General features: G+C 53.2%; 1 protein-coding gene across 1 annotated transcript; it reads right to left on the bottom strand.

Moving 5' to 3' along the window:
• Positions 1 to 7,089: 7,089 nt before the first annotated feature.
• DAO (D-amino acid oxidase) lies at positions 7,090 to 16,827 on the bottom strand. Its single transcript, XM_054392854.1, has 10 exons — positions 16,634 to 16,827; positions 14,924 to 15,038; positions 14,076 to 14,152; positions 13,147 to 13,212; positions 11,362 to 11,416; positions 10,392 to 10,496; positions 9,738 to 9,820; positions 8,843 to 8,960; positions 8,278 to 8,376; positions 7,090 to 7,221 (listed from the first exon to the last, which is right to left on the bottom strand). Exons 1-10 carry the CDS (start codon positions 16,825 to 16,827, stop codon positions 7,090 to 7,092), a joined length of 1,044 nt encoding a protein of 347 aa, XP_054248829.1.
• Positions 16,828 to 17,549: the final 722 nt, after the last annotated feature.

Below are 17,549 nucleotides of genomic sequence, written 5' to 3'. Positions count from 1 at the left end.
TGGGCCCCAGAAGGATGGAGGCTACAAGCAAGATCCCTCACAACACCTCCGCCCCTGAAGCCTAGGAAGCTGACCACAGCCTCACTGCCAGCATCACGTGTCAAACTGCAGGAACTCTGGGGCTGAGCCTAAGCAAATTGTGTCTCTGCTGCTCTTTGCTCACACTCATAAAGACTTGTGACTTCTGTCTTGAGGGGCATTTGATCCAGGCATCATTCTGGAGCCTAGCAGGAAGGGTTTCTCTTCAGCCTGTCGTGCTTGCATGGTCAGCTCTTCAGCTTACAATGTCCCGTGCCAAGCAAATAAGCTAACTGAATGCTCTCATTAAAGCAGTGTTCTCCTGATGCCTAAAATCCCAACCATTCCTATTTATTTGTGTCCCTGGCATAGCACTTGGTGGATTCCACACACCACAGGCTAGGTTTTGCTCACTTAGGTGATGCCTGCCTTGCACTTTTTAGCCAGCAGCAGCAAGAAGAAGATGTGGTGATGGCAAAGCAAGCCATGCTCCTCTAGGTCCACCTGCTTCTGGGTTCTGTTCCTTCAGATTTACCAGGCACTGAATGCTTGGCAATGATTGAGTGATTCTCCCAACCAGGGCAGGTGGTTTGAGCCAGTGAGGAGAGGTGGAACCTTATCCAAGAAATGTAAATCCTGATGGTTTGGAGCAGAACTGACTTCTCTCTTCTGTCATTGAGCACTCTTGTCAGTTGTTGGTGTGGACTTCTTCAGCCATCCTGGTGTCTCATTGTGTGTGGAGGTGCACGCTGTGGTTTGCTGCATGGGTCCAGGTAATGTTTCTGCTCATTTTGCTGAGTGTTTTCATGGTGGTGTAGCCCAAAAGCTGTGAGAAAAATGCCTCAGGCTGAAGAGCTGTGTGAAGCAGTTTGAATGGAGCTGCTTTCAAGTGTCTCCCAGCAGGAGCAGTTTGTGGCTGGCCTCCTGGAATCAGCTGCTGATTGTACACGGACTGTCACCTCAAGGAATGGACAAAGAAGAGCCAAAGTCATCTTTAGATGAGGAACTTCACTCCTTCAGATGCTGCTCCTGCATGGTGATGGTCCTGCTCTTGTCAGAGAATGTAACAGAGTTCAGGTGAGGATGAGTCTGTCATCTTTGGCAGGAATCTGCCCCTCTGCACAAGTGACTCTGGGGGGGTGCAGCCAGGAAAGGCAGCAGGAAGCTGAAGAGCTGTCTCACCTATGTCTCAGCTTCTTTCCAGGAGTGCAGGCTGTGGAGCACACAACCAAACGTGGGTGCAGTGGACTGAACACTCCTCACTGGGCTGGGGAGCAGTGCATGTGTGGTCTGTGTGGTCACTTGGCTCACGTGCACGTGGGTAGGTCCTTGCACAGTGGAATACTGGAGGTGTTCTGGGAAACAGGACTCTTTTCTGTGGGTCACTGAGCCCACCTTGGAGAGCAGTGCAGGTGAGCACAGTTGGGGTTCAGCTTTTTGGAGGAGTTCAAGGCCAGGTTGGATGAGGCCTTGAGCAACCTGGGCTAGTGGAAGGTGTCCCTGCCCATGGCAGGGGGTTGGAACTAGAGGATCTCTAAGGTCCCTTCCAACCCAAACCATTCTGTGATCTATGGTCTTTCACTTGGGGTTTTACAGCACTGCAGTGGAACACTCCAGGACATGTTGGGCTGTTTGTTCATAGCTCTGAGGGAAAAGCAGAAGGGGCTAAGTCCTTCAAGAGCTGGAAGGAACTCAGACTGATAAAAAAAAAAAAGGCCCAAGAGGTTATTGATAGTCTGTGTGTGGGTATCTTCTGCTGAGGAAAGCTGAGGCTGGACGAGGCACCAGAGGTCCCTTCCAACCCAAAACACACTGATGGCCTTTGGATCAGCTGAGTAGAGGCAGACAAGTAGGAGCCACTGCAGCTGGTCTCACCTCACTGAAAGCAGTAGGAGCCTGTTGGGTAGTGACCAAACTGAGTTTCACCTTTGGCAGGTGTGTCGTTGATGGCAGAAGGATGCTGTGGGTGGTTCACTGACCAAGCACAGCCCAAACCTTGGGTCTGATACCTAATGAATAGTCTGGAAACAGTCACCCGTCCAGTTCTGTTAACGTGGCAGCACCACTGATGGAGATAAGAAGCCTCCAAAGGTTTGGTTTACACCCTGGCAAAGATTTGTCACTGAGAAAGGGACTCCTGGAGCTCTTCCATTTCACACACTGCAGTGAGACCAACCTGAACTCAAGCTGAGGCCAAACAGCTCTGGGGTTCAGAGATTTGCCAGCCTGCCCGTATGCCAAGCTGCTGTGGGAACAAAGAGATTGCCAGGTGTCCTCTGAGGGAAGGATTTATCACTTGCCCAGCAGAGAAGAACCTGGGGGTGCTGGCTGACAGCCAGCTGAAGGTGAGCCAGCAGTGTGCCCAGGTGTCCAAGAAGGCCACCAGCATCTTGGCTTGGATCAGCAATACTGTGGCCAGCAGGAGCAGGGAAGTGATTGTGCCTCTGTACTGGGCACTGGTGAGGCCACAGCTTGACTACTGGGTTCGGTTTTGGGACCTTCACCCCAAGAAGGGCATTGAGGGGCTGGGGCAGGGGTAGAGAAGAGCAACAAAGGTGGGGAATGGTCTGGAGAACAGGGCTGGGGAGGAGCAGCTGAGGGAGCTGAGGTAGGTTGGTCTGGAGAAGAGGAGGCTGAGGGGAGACCTCACTGCTTTCTCCAACTGCCTGAAAGGAGGTTGGAGCCAGGTGGGGGTTGGTTTCCCTAGTGTCTGGTGATAGAATGAGAGGAAATGGCCTGAAATTGTGCCAGGGGAGGGTTAGGTTGGAGTTCAGGCAAAATGTCTTTGCTGCAAGAGTGGTCAGGGATTGGAACAGGCTGCCCAGGGAGGTGGTGGAGTCCCCATCCCTGGAGGTGTTCAAGAAATGTGTGGCCATGGCACTGTGGGACATGGCTTAGTGGCCATGGTGGTGTTGGGTTGAAGGTTGGACTGGATGATCTTAGAGGGCTTTTCCTACCCAAACAATTCCATGCTTCTATGACCCAACACTTGCCAAGAGCACACTGAATGTCTCCCCAGGTCTGAATGTAGAGTTTCTAAGCTGGATCCATTTTAATGTTTCAAATCTTTGTGCATATGGAGGTCCTTGTAACATGCTCCTCTTGGTCCTTTCTTCCTGATTCAGCACTGGAGAGTTGAAGTCCACACTTGATATTTTATGTTAAACAAATAGATTTTTCAATTAAAAAAGAAAATGAAAAAATGGGGAAAAAAAAAAAAGCTTTTGGCTGTTCTTGGACTTTCACAGATGGTTAGCAACTACCATTTTCTGTCTTGATGTTCAAAGGTTGAGATCCTGGCTGCTTGGTGGAATCAGCTGGATGCTGTGTGGCTCTGACCCATTTTAGACTGGAGATTAGGAAGAAATTCTTCCCAGTGAGGGTGGGGATACACTGGAACAGGTTGCCCAGGGAGGTTGTGGATGCCTCCTCCCTGGAGGTGCTCAAGGCCAGGCTGGACAGGGCTTTGAGCAACCTGGTCCAGTGGGAGGTGTCCCTGCCCATGGCAGTGGGGGTTGGAACTGAATGATCACTTCCAACCCAAAGCAGCCTATGAAGTGTGTGTTTGGTGCACTTGGACATCAAGGAAGGTCACAGAATTCATGTTCCCATCATAAATAACCTCACAGATACCAACAGCTAAAGAGTTTTTGAATCCTCTGAAGATCTTTAACTGCTTTTTGCATTTCATTCAGTTGGGACAACTGGAGTTGGGACTCCAGAGGTTCTCCTCTGCTTCTACCTTTACCTCTTGAGACCACATCTGGAGTACTGGGTTCATTTCTGGGCTCCTCCAGGGAACTGCTGGAAAGAGTTCAGTGGAGGCTGCAAAGATGGTGAGAGGGCTGGAGCATCTCTGAGGGAGAAAGGCTGAGAGCCCTGGGGCTGTTGAGCCTGGAGAAGAGCAGCCTGAGACGGGCTCTGCTCAATGTTCAACAAGAGCTAAAGGAAAAGAAACAACATCACACCCCAGAGATTTGAATGTTAGCTTTACTGGGCACACACATTGTGGCCTTTTGGAAACTAAGTACAATTAGAGCACAAATAAAATCACAGATGTGAGCATTTCTGTTTCTGTCCTGAGAGGCTGGGTCAGAGCAGAGCACAACTGCTCCTGCAGGCTCTGAGAGCAATCAACCTCGTTGTGAGCTCCTTTGAAACTGGTTCCATGGGGTTGGATTTCCAGCAGTGTAAAGGAGAAAGAACCTCTCATATCTGAGGCCTTACAGTAGCTGAAGGGGGCTACAGGAAGGCTGGAGGGAGACTTTTCACAAGGGCTTTTAGTGAGAGGATGAGGGGAAATGACTTTGGGCTGGAAGTGAGGGGATTGAGACTGGAGATTAGGAAGAAATTCTTTACAGTGAGAGTGGTGAGACATTGGAGCCACCCAGAATCACAGCCAGAGAAACCAGCACCTGCTGCTGGTGCCTTCAACAAGGTGTTGCCTTGGACTCAGGAGCCACAGGCATGAGAATTCTTTAGGAAGTCTTTAGTGAAGGAAAACAACTTTGTTGTGAGGGTGTTGGAGCCCTGGAGCAGGCTGCCCAGAGAGGTTGTGGAGTCTCCTCTGCAGAGATTCCAAACCCCCCTGGCCATTGTGATCCTGAGCAAGCTGCTGTGGATGACCTTGTCTGAGCAGAGGGGTTGGACTGCAGGATCTCCAGAGGTCCCTTCCAGCCCCCCCCATGCTGGGATTCTGGGATTCCCATGCAGTGTCCCTTTGCCAGCACTGCAGGCATCACAATGGAGGCAAACAAGCCCCCCCTGCACCTTCACAAAAGGAGGACAGGAGGGGAAGGGGCCAGGGCAGCAGCTGCTGAGAAATTCTGGTGAGAGAAACCATCTCTGATGTGGTCAGAGGGCAGACTCTTGGCAGATGCACCCAGCAAAGCTTTCTGTCTGCTCAGGAAGGAGAACACAAGACTCACAGAGCGTGCAGTGGAAAATGAGGTCACTGGAAGGTCTGCCAGGGCTGTGCTGGCACAGTAACCTCCATAGCACTGCTGGAAGTCAGACCAGTCTGCTGTGTGCCCACAGGGCAGCAGCTGTCCTGTGCAGAGACCATCTCCAGCAGCACTCTGCTCATCACCTCCTACAGAGCAGCTTCCCTCTGCCTTGGTAAAACTGGAGCAGTGTGCCAGGAGATGGGTCCATGGCCAGGGAGTGGCTGTGGTGCCAGGCAGAGGCCAGGAAATGTGCACTTTCCAGGGGGCTGTTTGGAATCCAGGAGGTAAAAAGCCCAGCAGCAGCACCCCAGCCTCTCCCCTCCGCTAGGTCAGCTGCCTGGGGCATCACAAACCAGCTTTGTGAGCTGTTTCTGGCCCATGGAGCCAGAGGGAGGGAGAAGCTGCAGCACAGGTGAGTGAGACACAGCTGGCTCAGCTGTGGAGGACAGGGAGCCAGGCACTGTCTGCTGGGCTCAGGACAACCTCTGACCTCGGGATTGGAGGCGATTCAGCATGGGAAGGAACTTCTTTGCTTTCAGGGTGGCAGAGCATTGGAGCAGGCTGCCCAGAGAGGTGGTGGAGTCTCCATCTCTTGAGACTTTCAAGACCCACCTGGCCATGCTCCTGTGTGGCCTGCTTTAGGTGATCCTGCTCGGGCAGGGGGGTTGGACTCGATCTGCAGAGGTCCCTTCCAACCCCTTCCGTTCTGTGATTGAGTACCGTGTCTGGGATGGGTTTGGGAGCAGGAAGGACACATGGCATGGAAAAAATCCACCAAATTCTATCTTAGGACAGTTCACTGGATCCCCAACAGCACCACTGAACACCCCAAAAAAGTCCTACCTTCCTGGGGAACTGTCCCCAGGTGGGGACACAACCTACCCTGAGGCAGCTCCTCGCTGGGAGCTGCTGCTGCTCCAGCCAGGCCTGAGTGCTGGAGGACATGAGAAAGAGACAGGCCCAGGGGAGTTTTAGGGCTGAGAAGAGCTATTTAGTGTACACTGCCTGCTATATATAGAGCCTGGCAAGCACACAGGGCTGGGCCATGTTGCTTTTGTTGCTAAAAACATCATTTGGGAAGCCCATTTTAGGCAAGTGGCTGCTGTCTGGGGCCAGATACACTAAGCAGGTGCTGTGGAGCCTTGCTCAGTCCTGGCAGGACGGGGAGGAGCAGCTCTTGGAACCGAAGCACATTGCTTCCAGAGCTTCCCTGGGAGCTGCAGAGCTGCTTCCTACTAAGGAGCTTTCGCCTCCCTGGGGGGGAGCTTGCAAATCTAATTACACTGCTGGGTGTGGGAGCAGGCAGGAAGACCTCAGGTGGCTCTGGCTCGGTTTCAGATCCTGCCCTGTGGTGCAGATGAAGGGCAGGACTGTCCAGATTTCAGCTGAAGCCTGCCTGCCCTTTGCAGGCTGATCCCTGGGCCACAAGAGCACTTTGCCACAGATAATCAGTCTGTATTTTAAAGCACTTCCTTTAGGGAGGTCGTGCCAGGTGAGGATAGAGAGACCATTGTCCAGCTGGCAGCCACAGGACACAGGAGACACAAATCACAGAGCCACAGATTGCTTTGGGTTGGAAGGGACCTCAAAGGTCATCTGGTCCAAACCCCCTCTGCAGTCAGCAGAGACATCTCCAACTCGATCAAGCCTGCCCAGGGCCATTTCAAGTCTGATCTTGAATGTCTCCAGGGATGGGGCCTCCATCACATCTCTGGGCAACCTGTTCCAGAGTTTCACCACTCTCCTTGTGAAGAGCTTCCTCCTAATATTCAACCTAAATCTCCCCTGCTCCAGTTTCAAACCACTGCCCCTTGTCCCATCACCACAGGCCCTTCTAAACAGACCCTCCCCAGGCTCCCTGTAGGTCCCTTTCAGATACTGGAATGCTGCTCTGAGGTCTTCCTGGAGCCTTCCCAACTCTCCCAGCCTGTCCACTCAGCAGAGGTGCTGCAGCCCTCTGATCATCTTTGTGGCCTCCACTGGACCCACTCCAGCAGGTCTGTGAAGTGGTGCTGGAGCTGGTGGGAGGGTTGAAGGGCCCACCTGTGTCACTGTGCTCTTCCCATCTTTCTGCTGTGATTTCTAAGCTAACTGCTGTCAGGGTCATCCCAGGTGAGCAGGCAACTCACAGGCGGGGCTGGCGGGGCCTGGCCAGCTTCTTCTCCTGCAGGATGCTCCCAAAAAGCCTGGCTGCTGCCATGGCACAGCCCCAGTGGATGGTGATCCCAAACCCTCCATGCCCGTAGTTGTGTATCACCTGTGGGGGAGGAGAAGGGATTAGGGTTGATGTCCTACCTGAAAAGGTGCTGTGCTGAGGGTCCAGGAGCAGATGGCACACTGGAACCAGTGCCAGTCCTGATCTCCTTTCTCTCAAATGATCCATTAGCAGTGCAGGGGGATTTAAAAACTCGTTGGCCTGGGGAACTTTGACACTGGATACCCAGTGTGGGTGGGAGGGTTGATCTTCTGGAGGGTAGGGAGGCCTTACAGAAGGACCCGGCCAAGCTGGATCAATGTCCAATGGGCCAAGTCCAATGGGATCAGGTTCACCGAGGCCAAGTGCAGGGTCACAGCAAGCCCAGTGTGGCAGTTTGGGCTGGGTGCCCCCTGCCACTGCTACATGAGATACACCTCTGGTGTCCTGGGTGCTCACCCACAGGGGTGGACACAGGAAACGACGTATTTCTACCCATAAATCCTGCACCCTATAAGGCCATCTGCAAAGTCATTCTCTTCCTCTTTCTTCCCTCTCTGCTCCCACGGGAGATGTCCTCTCTTATCGGGTAATGCCGGGGGAGTATCCTCAAGGCCTCTTAGGCCTGTCTAGGCCTAATGCCAGGAGGAGAATGGAGGGGGGGCAGTCTCAGACCTGGCCAGCCTGAGACTTGCCTAGCAGCGGGAGGGGGAAGAAAGAGCCCTGGGGGGTTTGGGTTTACCCTCAGGTGGGAAGAAGGGAAGGATTGGGAAGCCTTTGGGAATTCTGTGAGGGGTTCTGTACGCTTTGGGATACTCTTTGTCACTATGCTTTGTAGTTTGTAGTTCTCTGTAGCTTCACCAATTGCTTTTCCATTTAAACTTTCCATCACTCTCCAATCCGTTTGTGTGAGTCTCATTCTTTTGTCCCTTTCGGGGCAAGAGACGATCTGTCTGGCCCCAAACCAGCACAGATTTTTGGTAGCAGAGCTTTTCATTTGCTTTCAGACTGAGCTAGCCTGGTTATTGTTGGTGGGGGGTGGAATTTCAGCTCACACCGACACACCCAGGAACTCTGCCAGCTTGGGGCAGAGCTGCTGGCAGCTCAGCCTGGGGGTACCTCTGCCTGGAGGTGCCCATGGGCGACGGTCTCCCGCTCCAGGCGGACCCGGGGCCGTGTTGGTCTCAAGCCACTCCACTCCTGCACCACCTTTGCTTCCTGCAAGGAGAAGCTGGTCAGCACCTGCAGGGTGCTTCTCCAAACATCACAGCCCCAAGTGAGCCCTGAGGCAAGGGCTCGTGGAGACAGAAGCTGCCCCAACCCCGCTGCTGCCCCACCACCCAGGATGCTGCAAGAGCTGACTGGGCAGAACAATCTCAGGGTGCCAGGGTGCTGGAGCAGGCTGCCCAGAGAGGTTGTGGAGTCTCCTTCTCTGGAGGGATTCCAAACCTCTCTGGGCAAGCTGCTATGGGTGCCCCTGCTTGAGCAGGGGATTGGACTGGATGATCTCCAGAGGTCCCTTCCCACCCTGCACCATGCTGGGATTGTGTGAAAGATGTAGGTTCTGTGATTTGTCCTCAGCGCTTGTCCCCATGGCCTCAGCTGTGCCTGAGCACCTGAGCTCTCCATGCCTGCCCCTCCCTCTCCACCCCTCAGTGGAGCGTGCTGGGTTGGGGTCACCCACCTGGAGAGCAGGCAGCAGCCTGCAGCAGCTCTCCCAGATGGTTTTGTGATCCTGGGCACTGTTCTCTTCACTCCAGTTGCCACGCTGGTTGATCCCTCCCAGGACTGTGAACTCACTCCTGCACCAGAAGCCAAAAGGAGATAAATGGTGGTGAGTGTCCCCAGCTGTCCCTTGCTGGGCCATCACTGGAGGGACTCTGCACAGGTGGTGATCCTGCTGCACCTGTCCCACATCCCTGCTGGAGAAACTCTGCTCAGGAGCAACTCATCCATCGAACACCCTCAGCTTGGAAAGGTTCTTTGCCAGGGCAAACCCAACAGCTAAGGTCATCTTCCATCAAACAGGACTGCTCCTGGGAAAGACCTGGAAGCAACAAGATGCCTGCAGTGGGGAACACAAAGGAACAGATTGCTGCTGCTGCCCCAGACTCCTGTGGACTGACAGAGGATGAGACAGCTCAAGGCTGGGGGGAGCTGGGGTGGCTGTACCTGCCACAGAGTCACAGAAGCACTTTGGGTGGGAAGGGCCTTTAAGATCATCTTGAGTCCAGCTGTGAACCCAGCACTGCCAGGGCACCACTAAACCATGGCCCTCAGCACCACATCTACTCAGCTTTGAAACCCCTCCAGGGATGGGGACTCCACGCTGTCCTGGGCAGTCTGGCCCAGACCTTGACAACCCTTTTGTGGAAGGAATTGTTCCTCATGTCCAACCTAACCCTCTCCTGGCCAAAATACAAAACCCAAACCCTCACTTGTTCCCTGAGAAGCACAAAGACCAAAGGGTTGAAGCCAGGGCTGAGCTGCTGCATCAGGGCAGATATCAGCAGGAATTGTGTCTGAGCTGATGCTTGAGGAGCACCAAGAGCAGACCCTGTGCCACCACTGTCACCTACCCTGGGATGATGTATGGTGAGTTGTAGATGCCACTTTGGGTGCTGTGAGTGATGATGAAATGCTTCAGCCACGGGGCCAGGACCTGGGAGATGAAGGGGAGAGGGTGAGGGAAGGGTGAAGAGCAGTGTCCCCAGCTTGGGGAGGGACATGAGCAGCTTGGTGAGTGTGGTCACTGGGGTCTGCACATGGTGCCCTGCCTGCTGCTCAGGCTCTAGGTGCACCACGGGGCTGGCTTCCCTCTGCTGCCACCCTGGGAAGATGGAGATGGGAGGGCAGGAAGGCAACCAGAGCAGCTCCTTCCTGGCATGAACCTCTGTCTCCCCAAACCATCCTCCTCCTCTCCTGAGGAGGTGATGTCTTTTTACTATCAGCATTGTGCTCCTGGCCTCCTCTTACCTTCACCCAACCAAGAAATGGGCTGGAGACTTGGAGCATCCCACGGCTGAACCAGGAATCAGATCCAGGTTTTCTGCTCTGGTCCCACCCCACACAAGAGCTTTATAGGAGCACTATTTCCTGGGAATAAGGACCTGATCCCAGTGTGGATCCAGCCCCAAGCCCCTGATTTGCCCAGAGGGCCTCTCTCAGAAGATGGCTAATGAATGGCTCCTCCAGAAAGCAGAGAGGGGTCACAAGCCCTCCACCCACCTCACCTTTATGATCTGTCCACGGCCAGGCTGGAGCTCTGGGTCAGGCTGCAGCTCCCCAGCACGCATCCCAGTGCAGTTTATCACAACATCCACCCCCTGGGCAAACATCTAAAGAGGGACAGACATGCTGGTGAGCAGCACACACAGCAACGTGCCCACGGGGGGCATGAGAGCCCTGCACCAGAGCCAAGGACTTGGTCCAACAGCCTGGTAGTGAATGAACCCTCAGGGACAGTTCCAATGCAGGCTCCACAGATGCTGAGGGGCCTGGAGCATCTCTGTGAGGAGCAAAGGCTGAGAGCCCTGGGGCTGTTGAGCCTAGAGAAGAGCAGCCCCAGAGGGGATCTGAGCAATGCTCAGCAAGAGCTAAAGGACCTGTGGGGGCAAGAGGCTGGGGCCAGACTCTTGTCAGTGGTGCCCAGGGACAGGAGAAGAGGCAGTGGGCACAAACTGGAACCCAGGAGGTTCCATCCGGACAGGAGGAGAAAATTCTTTGTTGTGAGGCTGCTGGAGCCCTGGAGCAGGCTGCCCAGAGAGATTGTGGAGTCTACTTCTCTGGAAAGATTCCAAACCCACCTGGGCATTGTGATCCTGGGCAAGCTGCTGTAAGTGCCCAGTGGGAGGACAAGGGATAACAGGCACAAACTGGAACATAAGAAGTTCCATCCAAACATGAGGAGGAACCTCTTGAATTTAAGGGTGCTGGAACCCTGGAGCAGGCTGCCCAGAGGGGTGGTGGAGTCTCCATCTTTGGAGACATTCCAAACCCTCCTGGACATGTTCCTGTGTGACCTTCTCTAGGTGCCTTGGCAGGGGATTGGACTGGGTGATCTCCAGAGGTCCCTTCCAACCCCCTCCATGTTGGGATTCTGGGATTCTGTGACCCTGGAGCAGCAAGTGCCTGCTGGCTGCTGCTTCTCCACACTGGGAAGGGGTTGTGCCTTCCCTGCCCCAGCTCCACATCCAAACTCACCTCCTGGAAAGATTCAACCTTCTTATGGAAAAACTTCACCCCTCCCTGCGTTAACCTGGGGAGAAAGAGCTCACTGGTAATGGGCAAACTAAAAGCAAATTAACCTTCCAAATCAGTGCCTGTAACGGATCCCCAGAGCAGCTGTGCCTTGGTGCTCCTCTTGATAAGCAACCCTGCTCTTCTCAGTGGTCCCTCATGGTCTCCAGTCATTAACTCATATCCCTAATGACCCAGAGCTACTGAAAGTGATCAGTCCTGCATCAGATCCCAGGTCTTCTGCTGTGGACAGGGCACCCACTCCATGTTGGAAATGCTAAGAGCAAAACCAAGCCCCAAATACTCCCACAGCTAAAAGCCACCAAGTGCTCAGCTCTGAGCATCCCAATGCTTTGATTTTTATCATGCAAAACGGAGCTGGTTTTGAGGGGCCTCCCACTAGGGAGGTTGCTACTCCACTGGGGCAATGAGCTGGAATTCCAGACCCTTCTCCCTGTGTGCCAGGGATGCATCCCTGCCTCCCCTTCTCCTCCAGCTCATCCTTGGCTGCTGTGTTTTCAAGCAGGAGGACATGGGGTGGGCTGGCTAAAATCAACCAGTGCTGCCTAAAATCACTCAGGGCTGCCTAAAATCACTCAGGGCTGCCTAAAATCACCCAGAGCTGCCTAAAATCACTCAGGGCTGCCTGAAATCACTCAGGGCTGCCTAAAATCACTCAGGGCTGCCTAAAATCACTCAGGGCTGCCTAAAATTAACCAGAGCTGCCTAAAATCAATCAGGGCTGCCTAAAATCACTCAGGGCTGCCTAAAATCAACCAGTGCTGCCTAAAATCAGTCAGGGCTGCCTGAAATCAGTCAGGGCTGCCTAAAATCAGTCAGGGCTGCCTAAAATCAACCAGAGCTGCCTAAAATCACTCAGGGCTGCCTAAAATCAACCAGAGCTGCCTAAAATCAGTCAGGGCTGCCTAAAATCAACCAGGGCTGCCTAGAATCACTCAGGGCTGCCTAAAATCAACCAGTGCTGCCTAAAATCAACCAGAGCTGCCTAAAATCAACCAGAGCTGCCTAAAATCAGTCAGGGCTGCCTAAAATCAACCAGGGCTGCCTAAAATCAACCAGGGCTGCCTAGAATCAACCAGGGCTGCCTAAAATCAACCAGAGCTGCCTAAAATCACTCAGGGCTGCCTAAAATCAACCAGAGCTGCCTAAAATCACTCAGGGCTGCCTAAAAATCAACCAGGGCTGCCTAGAATCACTCAGGGCTGCCTAAAATCAACCAGTGCTGCCTAAAAATCAACCAGAGCTGCCTAAAATCAACCAGAGCTGCCTAAAATCAGTCAGGGCTGCCTAAAATCAACCAGGGCTGCCTAGAATCACTCAGGGCTGCCTAAAATCAACCAGTGCTGCCTAAAATCAACCAGAGCTGCCTAAAATCAACCAGAGCTGCCTAAAATCAGTCAGGGCTGCCTAAAATCAACCAGGGCTGCCTAGAATCAACCAGTGCTGCCTAAAATCAACCAGAGCTGCCTAAAATCACTCAGGGCTGCCTAAAATCAACCAGTGCTGCCTAAAATCAGTCAGGGCTGCCTAAAATCAGTCAGGGCTGCCTAAAATCAACCAGTGCTGCCTAAAATCAGTCAGGGCTGCCTAAAATCAGTCAATGCTGCCTAATCTCAGCCACCAAGCTGGCAGGAGAGAAGGATCCAGGACCTGGCCACAGAAGTCAGAGGGAGCAGCAGCCCTCCTGCCCCAGCACAGCCCCAGCCTGATGGCAGCTTCCCCACTCACTTGTTGGTGAGCCATGGCAGATAGCTCCTGCACTCTAGCATCAGGGCTGTGTTGAACCATCCATAGCTGAAACCAGATGAGGAGAAAAAGGCATAAGGACCTGCAGCAGCTCTGCACAAACAGCTTCCTCCTCTCCTGGAGCTTCCAAAGGCCACTGCAGCTCCAAGACCCCAGTTGCCCCTTGCACAAGTGCAAGGATTTTTCCCCCCTCTGTTTACAACATAAAGCATCTTCTGCTGATCTCCTTCCCCCAGCTGGACAATATGTGATGAAGTGAGAGAGGGGCTGAAACGGTCTCAAATCACAGGTTCATTGTGGTTGGAAGAGACCTTTAAGATCATGGAGTCTAGCCATAAACCCAGGGCACCACTAAACCATGGCCCTCAGCACCACATCTCCATGGCTGTGAAATCCCTTCAGGGATGGGGACTCCATCACTGCCCTGGGCAGCCTGGGACAGGCCTGGACAACCCTTTTAGGGGAACAAATTGCTCCTCATGGCCAACCTAAACCTCCCCTGGGGCAACTTGAAGCTATTGCCTCTTGTCCTGTCACTTATTAATTGGGAGAAGAGACCAAGCCCCACCTGGCTCCAACCTCCTCCCAGGGAGTTGCAGAGAGCCAGATGATCTCCTTTGAGTCTCCTTTTCTCCAGGCTGAACAACCCCAGCTGCCTCAGCTCCCCCTCACCAGACCTGTGCTCTAGCCTCCTCAGATCCCTTGGGCTGCTGATTTTTTGGCTTGTTTGAGATGTTTCCTCCTTAATTTAAGGCAGGTGGCTGTAAAAAAATAAGGCCATTTCTGGCACCCAGTTCCTCACCCTCACTGCTCCTCAACAGGGACCATCTGTCTGGGACCATCCAGCCATACCCATCCTGCCTGGAGGAAAACCACATCACTGACTCTCCAGAAAACAGAGTGAAAAATACCTGTAACCAGGGAAGAGCTCAAGCTCTTTTGGTGTCAGGTTCCTGAATCCCAGGACAATGTTCTTCCAAGATGGGTCCTGCAGGAAGGAAAAAGATCTGAGCTCGTTAATGAACCTGAATCCCCCTCTGTGGGCCAGAGCCTGTGGGGAAGGACAGCCCCCAGACACCATGGGTGGCTTGGCTCTGCCAGCTCCCACCCTCGGAGGGCTCAGTCCTGACTTAGTGCCAAATATTGAAAACTCAAACACCATGTCCCAGGCAAACTGGAGCCAGTGCTGAGGAGGGCAAGGAAGCTGGGGAAGGGTCTGGAGAAGAAATCTTATGAGAAGCAACTGAGGGAGCTGGGGATGGTTAGTGTGAAAAAGAGGAGGCTGAGGGAAGACCTCACTGCTCTCTGCAGCTACCTGAAACGACATTGTGGAGAGGCTGGTGCTGGTCTCTTCTCCCAGGTGATTAGTGACAGAACAAGAGGGAATGGCCTCAAGCTGTGACTGAGTAGGTTTAGACTGGACATTAGGAAACCTTTATTCATGGCAAGAGTGGTCAGGGATTGGAATGTGCTGCCCAGGGAGGTGGTGGAGTCCCCAAGCCTGGCTGTGTTTGAAGGTGGTTTGGATGTGGTGCTTGGGGCTATGGGTTAGGGCTGACCCTTGTAGAGTAGGGTTGTGGGTTGGACTTGGTGACCCTGAGGGTCTCTTCCAACCTGAATGGTTCTGTGATTCTGTGAAGACAAACTTGGAAGGACTGGAAGCATTTGGATTATCTTCTGGGGAAAAGCACAACCCTGCCCACCCCTGGGCAGGCTCTCACCGGAGCCCTTCCCAGCCCCGGCTGCCACTGGCACTCACCGGCACTGGCTGTGTGAACAGGTTGTAGCCAGAAATGAGGAACAGTCCCATGTCCTGCGCTGCTGGGGAGCACAGGAGCCCCAGGAGGTGATCGAAGGTCTCCTTGTTCCACAGCCTGCAGTGAAAGAAATGGTGTGGCCAGCAGGACCAGGGCAGGGATTCCTTTCTTTCTTTCCCTTCCTTCCTTCCTTTCCCTTCCTTCCTTCCTTTCCCTTCCTTCCTTCCTTCCTTTCCCTTCCTTCCTTCCTTCCTTTCCCTTCCTTCCTTCCTTCCTTCCTTCCTTCCTTCCTTCCTTTCTTTCCCTTCCTTCCTTCCTTCCTTCCTTCCTTCCTTCCTTCCTTCCTTCCTTCCTTCCTTCCTTCCTTCCTTCCTTCCTTCCTTCCTTCCTTCCTTCCTTCCTTCCTTCCTTCCTTCCTTCCTTCCTTCCTTCCTTCCTTCCTTCCTTCCTTCCTTCCTTCCTTCCTTCCTTCCTTCCTTCCTTCCTTCCTTCCTTCCTTCCTTCCTTCCTTCCTTCCTTCCTTCCTTCCTTCCTTCCTTCCTCTCTTCCTTCCTTCCTTCCTCTCTTCCTTCCTTCCTCTCTTCCTTCCTTCCTCTCTTCCTTCCTTCCTCTCTCCTTCCTTCCTCTCTTCCTTCCTTCCTCCCTTCCTTCCTTCCTCTCTTCCTTCCTTCCTCTCTTCCTCTCTTCCTCCCTTCCTCTCTTCCTCTCTCTCTCTTCCTTCTCTCTCTCTTCCTTTCTCTCTCCTTCCTTTCTCTCTCCTTCTTCTCTCTCTCTTTTTCTTTCTTTCTCTTCTTCTTTCTTTCTTCCTTCTTCTTTCTTTCTTTCTCTTTCTTTCTTTCTTTCTTTCTTTCTTTCTTTCTTTCTTCTTTCTTTCTTTCTTTCTTTCTTCTTTCTTTCTTTCTTTCTTTCTTTCTTTCTTTCTTTCTTTCTTTCTTCTTTCTTTCTTTCTTTCTTTCTTTCTTTCTTTCTTTCTTTCTTTCTTTCTTTCTTCTTTCTTTCTTTCTTTCTTTCTCTCTTTCTCTCTTCTTTCTTCTCTTTCTCTCTCTCTTTCTCTCTCTTTCTCTCTCTCTTTCTCTCTCTTTCTCTCTCTCTCTTTCTTCTCTTTCTCTCTCTCTTCTTCTCTTTCTCTCTCTCTTTCTCTTTCTTTCTTTCTCTCTTTCTCTCTTCTTTCTTTCTTCCCCCCTGTACCCAGCATGGGTGAGGGCACATCTTGAATCCTGGGTTCAGTTTTGGGACACTCGCTCCAAGAAGGGCATTGAGGGGCTGGGACAGATCCAGAGGAGGACAATGAAGCTGGTGAAGGGTGTGGAGAACAGGGCTGGGGAGGAGCAGCTGAGGGACCTGGGGTTGTTCAGCCTGGAGAAAAGGAGGCTGAGGGGAGATCTCATTGCTCTCTACAACTCCCTTAAAGGAGGTTGGAGCCAGGTGGGGGTTGGTCTCTTCTCCCAAGAAGTGATAAGATCAGAGGAAATGGCCTCTAGTTGCCCCAGGGGAGATTTAGGTTGAACATGAGGAACAATTTCTTCCCCTTGAGGGTTGTCCAGGCCTGTCCCAAGCTGCCCAGGGCAGAGATGGAGTCTCCATCCCTGGAAGGGTTTCAAAGCTGTGCAGATGAGGTGCTGAGGAACATGGTTTAGTGGTGCCCTGGCAGCTGTGGGTTAAGGGCTGGACTGCAAGGGGGCCATGGCCCCAGCTGCCCTCTCCTCACTTACGTCTCCTGCAGGTCGCCCTGGTCGCTCACGTAGGGCTGCCACAAGCCAGCTGCCCCATCACTGGTGGTGTTGGGTGTGTAGTGATCTGCATAGACCTCCAGCTGCAGGGAGGGCACCAGGCTGTGGTACTGCTGGTGGAGGCACAGGGCAGTGGAGAGCCCAATCACCCCGGCCCCCAGCACCGCCACACGCATGGCTCCGGCTGCCTGCAGGGGAGGAGACCCAAGGGTACTGCTGGGGCCAAGGGGCTGCTTGGCCAAGCCAGGGCTTCCCAGGAGACAGAGCTTCAGATGCAAGGAAGATTTTCACCATGAGGGTGCTGAGGCACTGGAACAGGTTGCCCAGAGAAGTTGTAGAGGCTCCAAGCCTGGAATTGTTCATAGCCAGGTTGGATGGGGCCTGGAGTGACCTGGTCTGGTAGGAGGTGTCCCTGCCTGTGGCAGGGGGTTGGAACTGGAGGATTTTAAAGGTCCCTTCTAACCCATACCATGCTCTGATTCTAGGCTACTATCAGCACTTGCAGCATCCAACCTGCTGGAGCAGAGCTGGGGTGCAGGGAAGGGTCTGAGCTGCTCTTGTGTGCTGCCCAAGTCCTCTTCAGCACCAGCACTGCCATCATGGGTGGAGGATGTGTGGTTCAGCATGGTGGCAGGTTCTTCACTGCTCACAGCCCTTGTGCTTGGGGTGGCCCCTCTGGCTCTACCCTTAGGCATGGTGTAACCTCTGGCAAACAGCAAAGCTGCAGCTCAGCTGCCCGTGGCTACGCTCCTCTGCCTGGCAGAATGAGCTGTGGTTGCTTTGTGCCCCGTGCAGAGCAGGGCAGAGCATGGTGGAGTGGCACAGCCACTGTGTGATGGTTTGAAACTGTCTTTTTAATTTTTCCTTGCAAAGTTCAGAACAGAGAAAGTGAAAGAAT

Source organism: Indicator indicator, chromosome 26, assembly GCF_027791375.1.
Source record: "Indicator indicator isolate 239-I01 chromosome 26, UM_Iind_1.1, whole genome shotgun sequence".
NCBI classification, from domain to species: domain Eukaryota; kingdom Metazoa; phylum Chordata; class Aves; order Piciformes; family Indicatoridae; genus Indicator; species Indicator indicator.
This window is presented reverse-complemented; position numbering and strand designations above follow the sequence as displayed.

Bases quoted from the DNA above. Each gene is read 5' to 3' on its own strand.
- DAO (XM_054392854.1), bottom strand. From the start codon at position 16,827: ATGCGTGTGGCGGTGCTGGGGGCCGGGGTGATTGGGCTCTCCACTGCC. The intron at 15,039-16,633 runs GTAAGTGAGGAG...CTTTCACTGCAG, and splicing joins CAGGGCGACCTGCAGGAGAC to GCTGTGGAACAAGGAGACCT. The intron at 13,213-14,075 runs GTATTTTTCACT...ATCTGGTTTCAG, and splicing joins GAGCTCTTCCCTGGTTACAG to CTATGGATGGTTCAACACAG.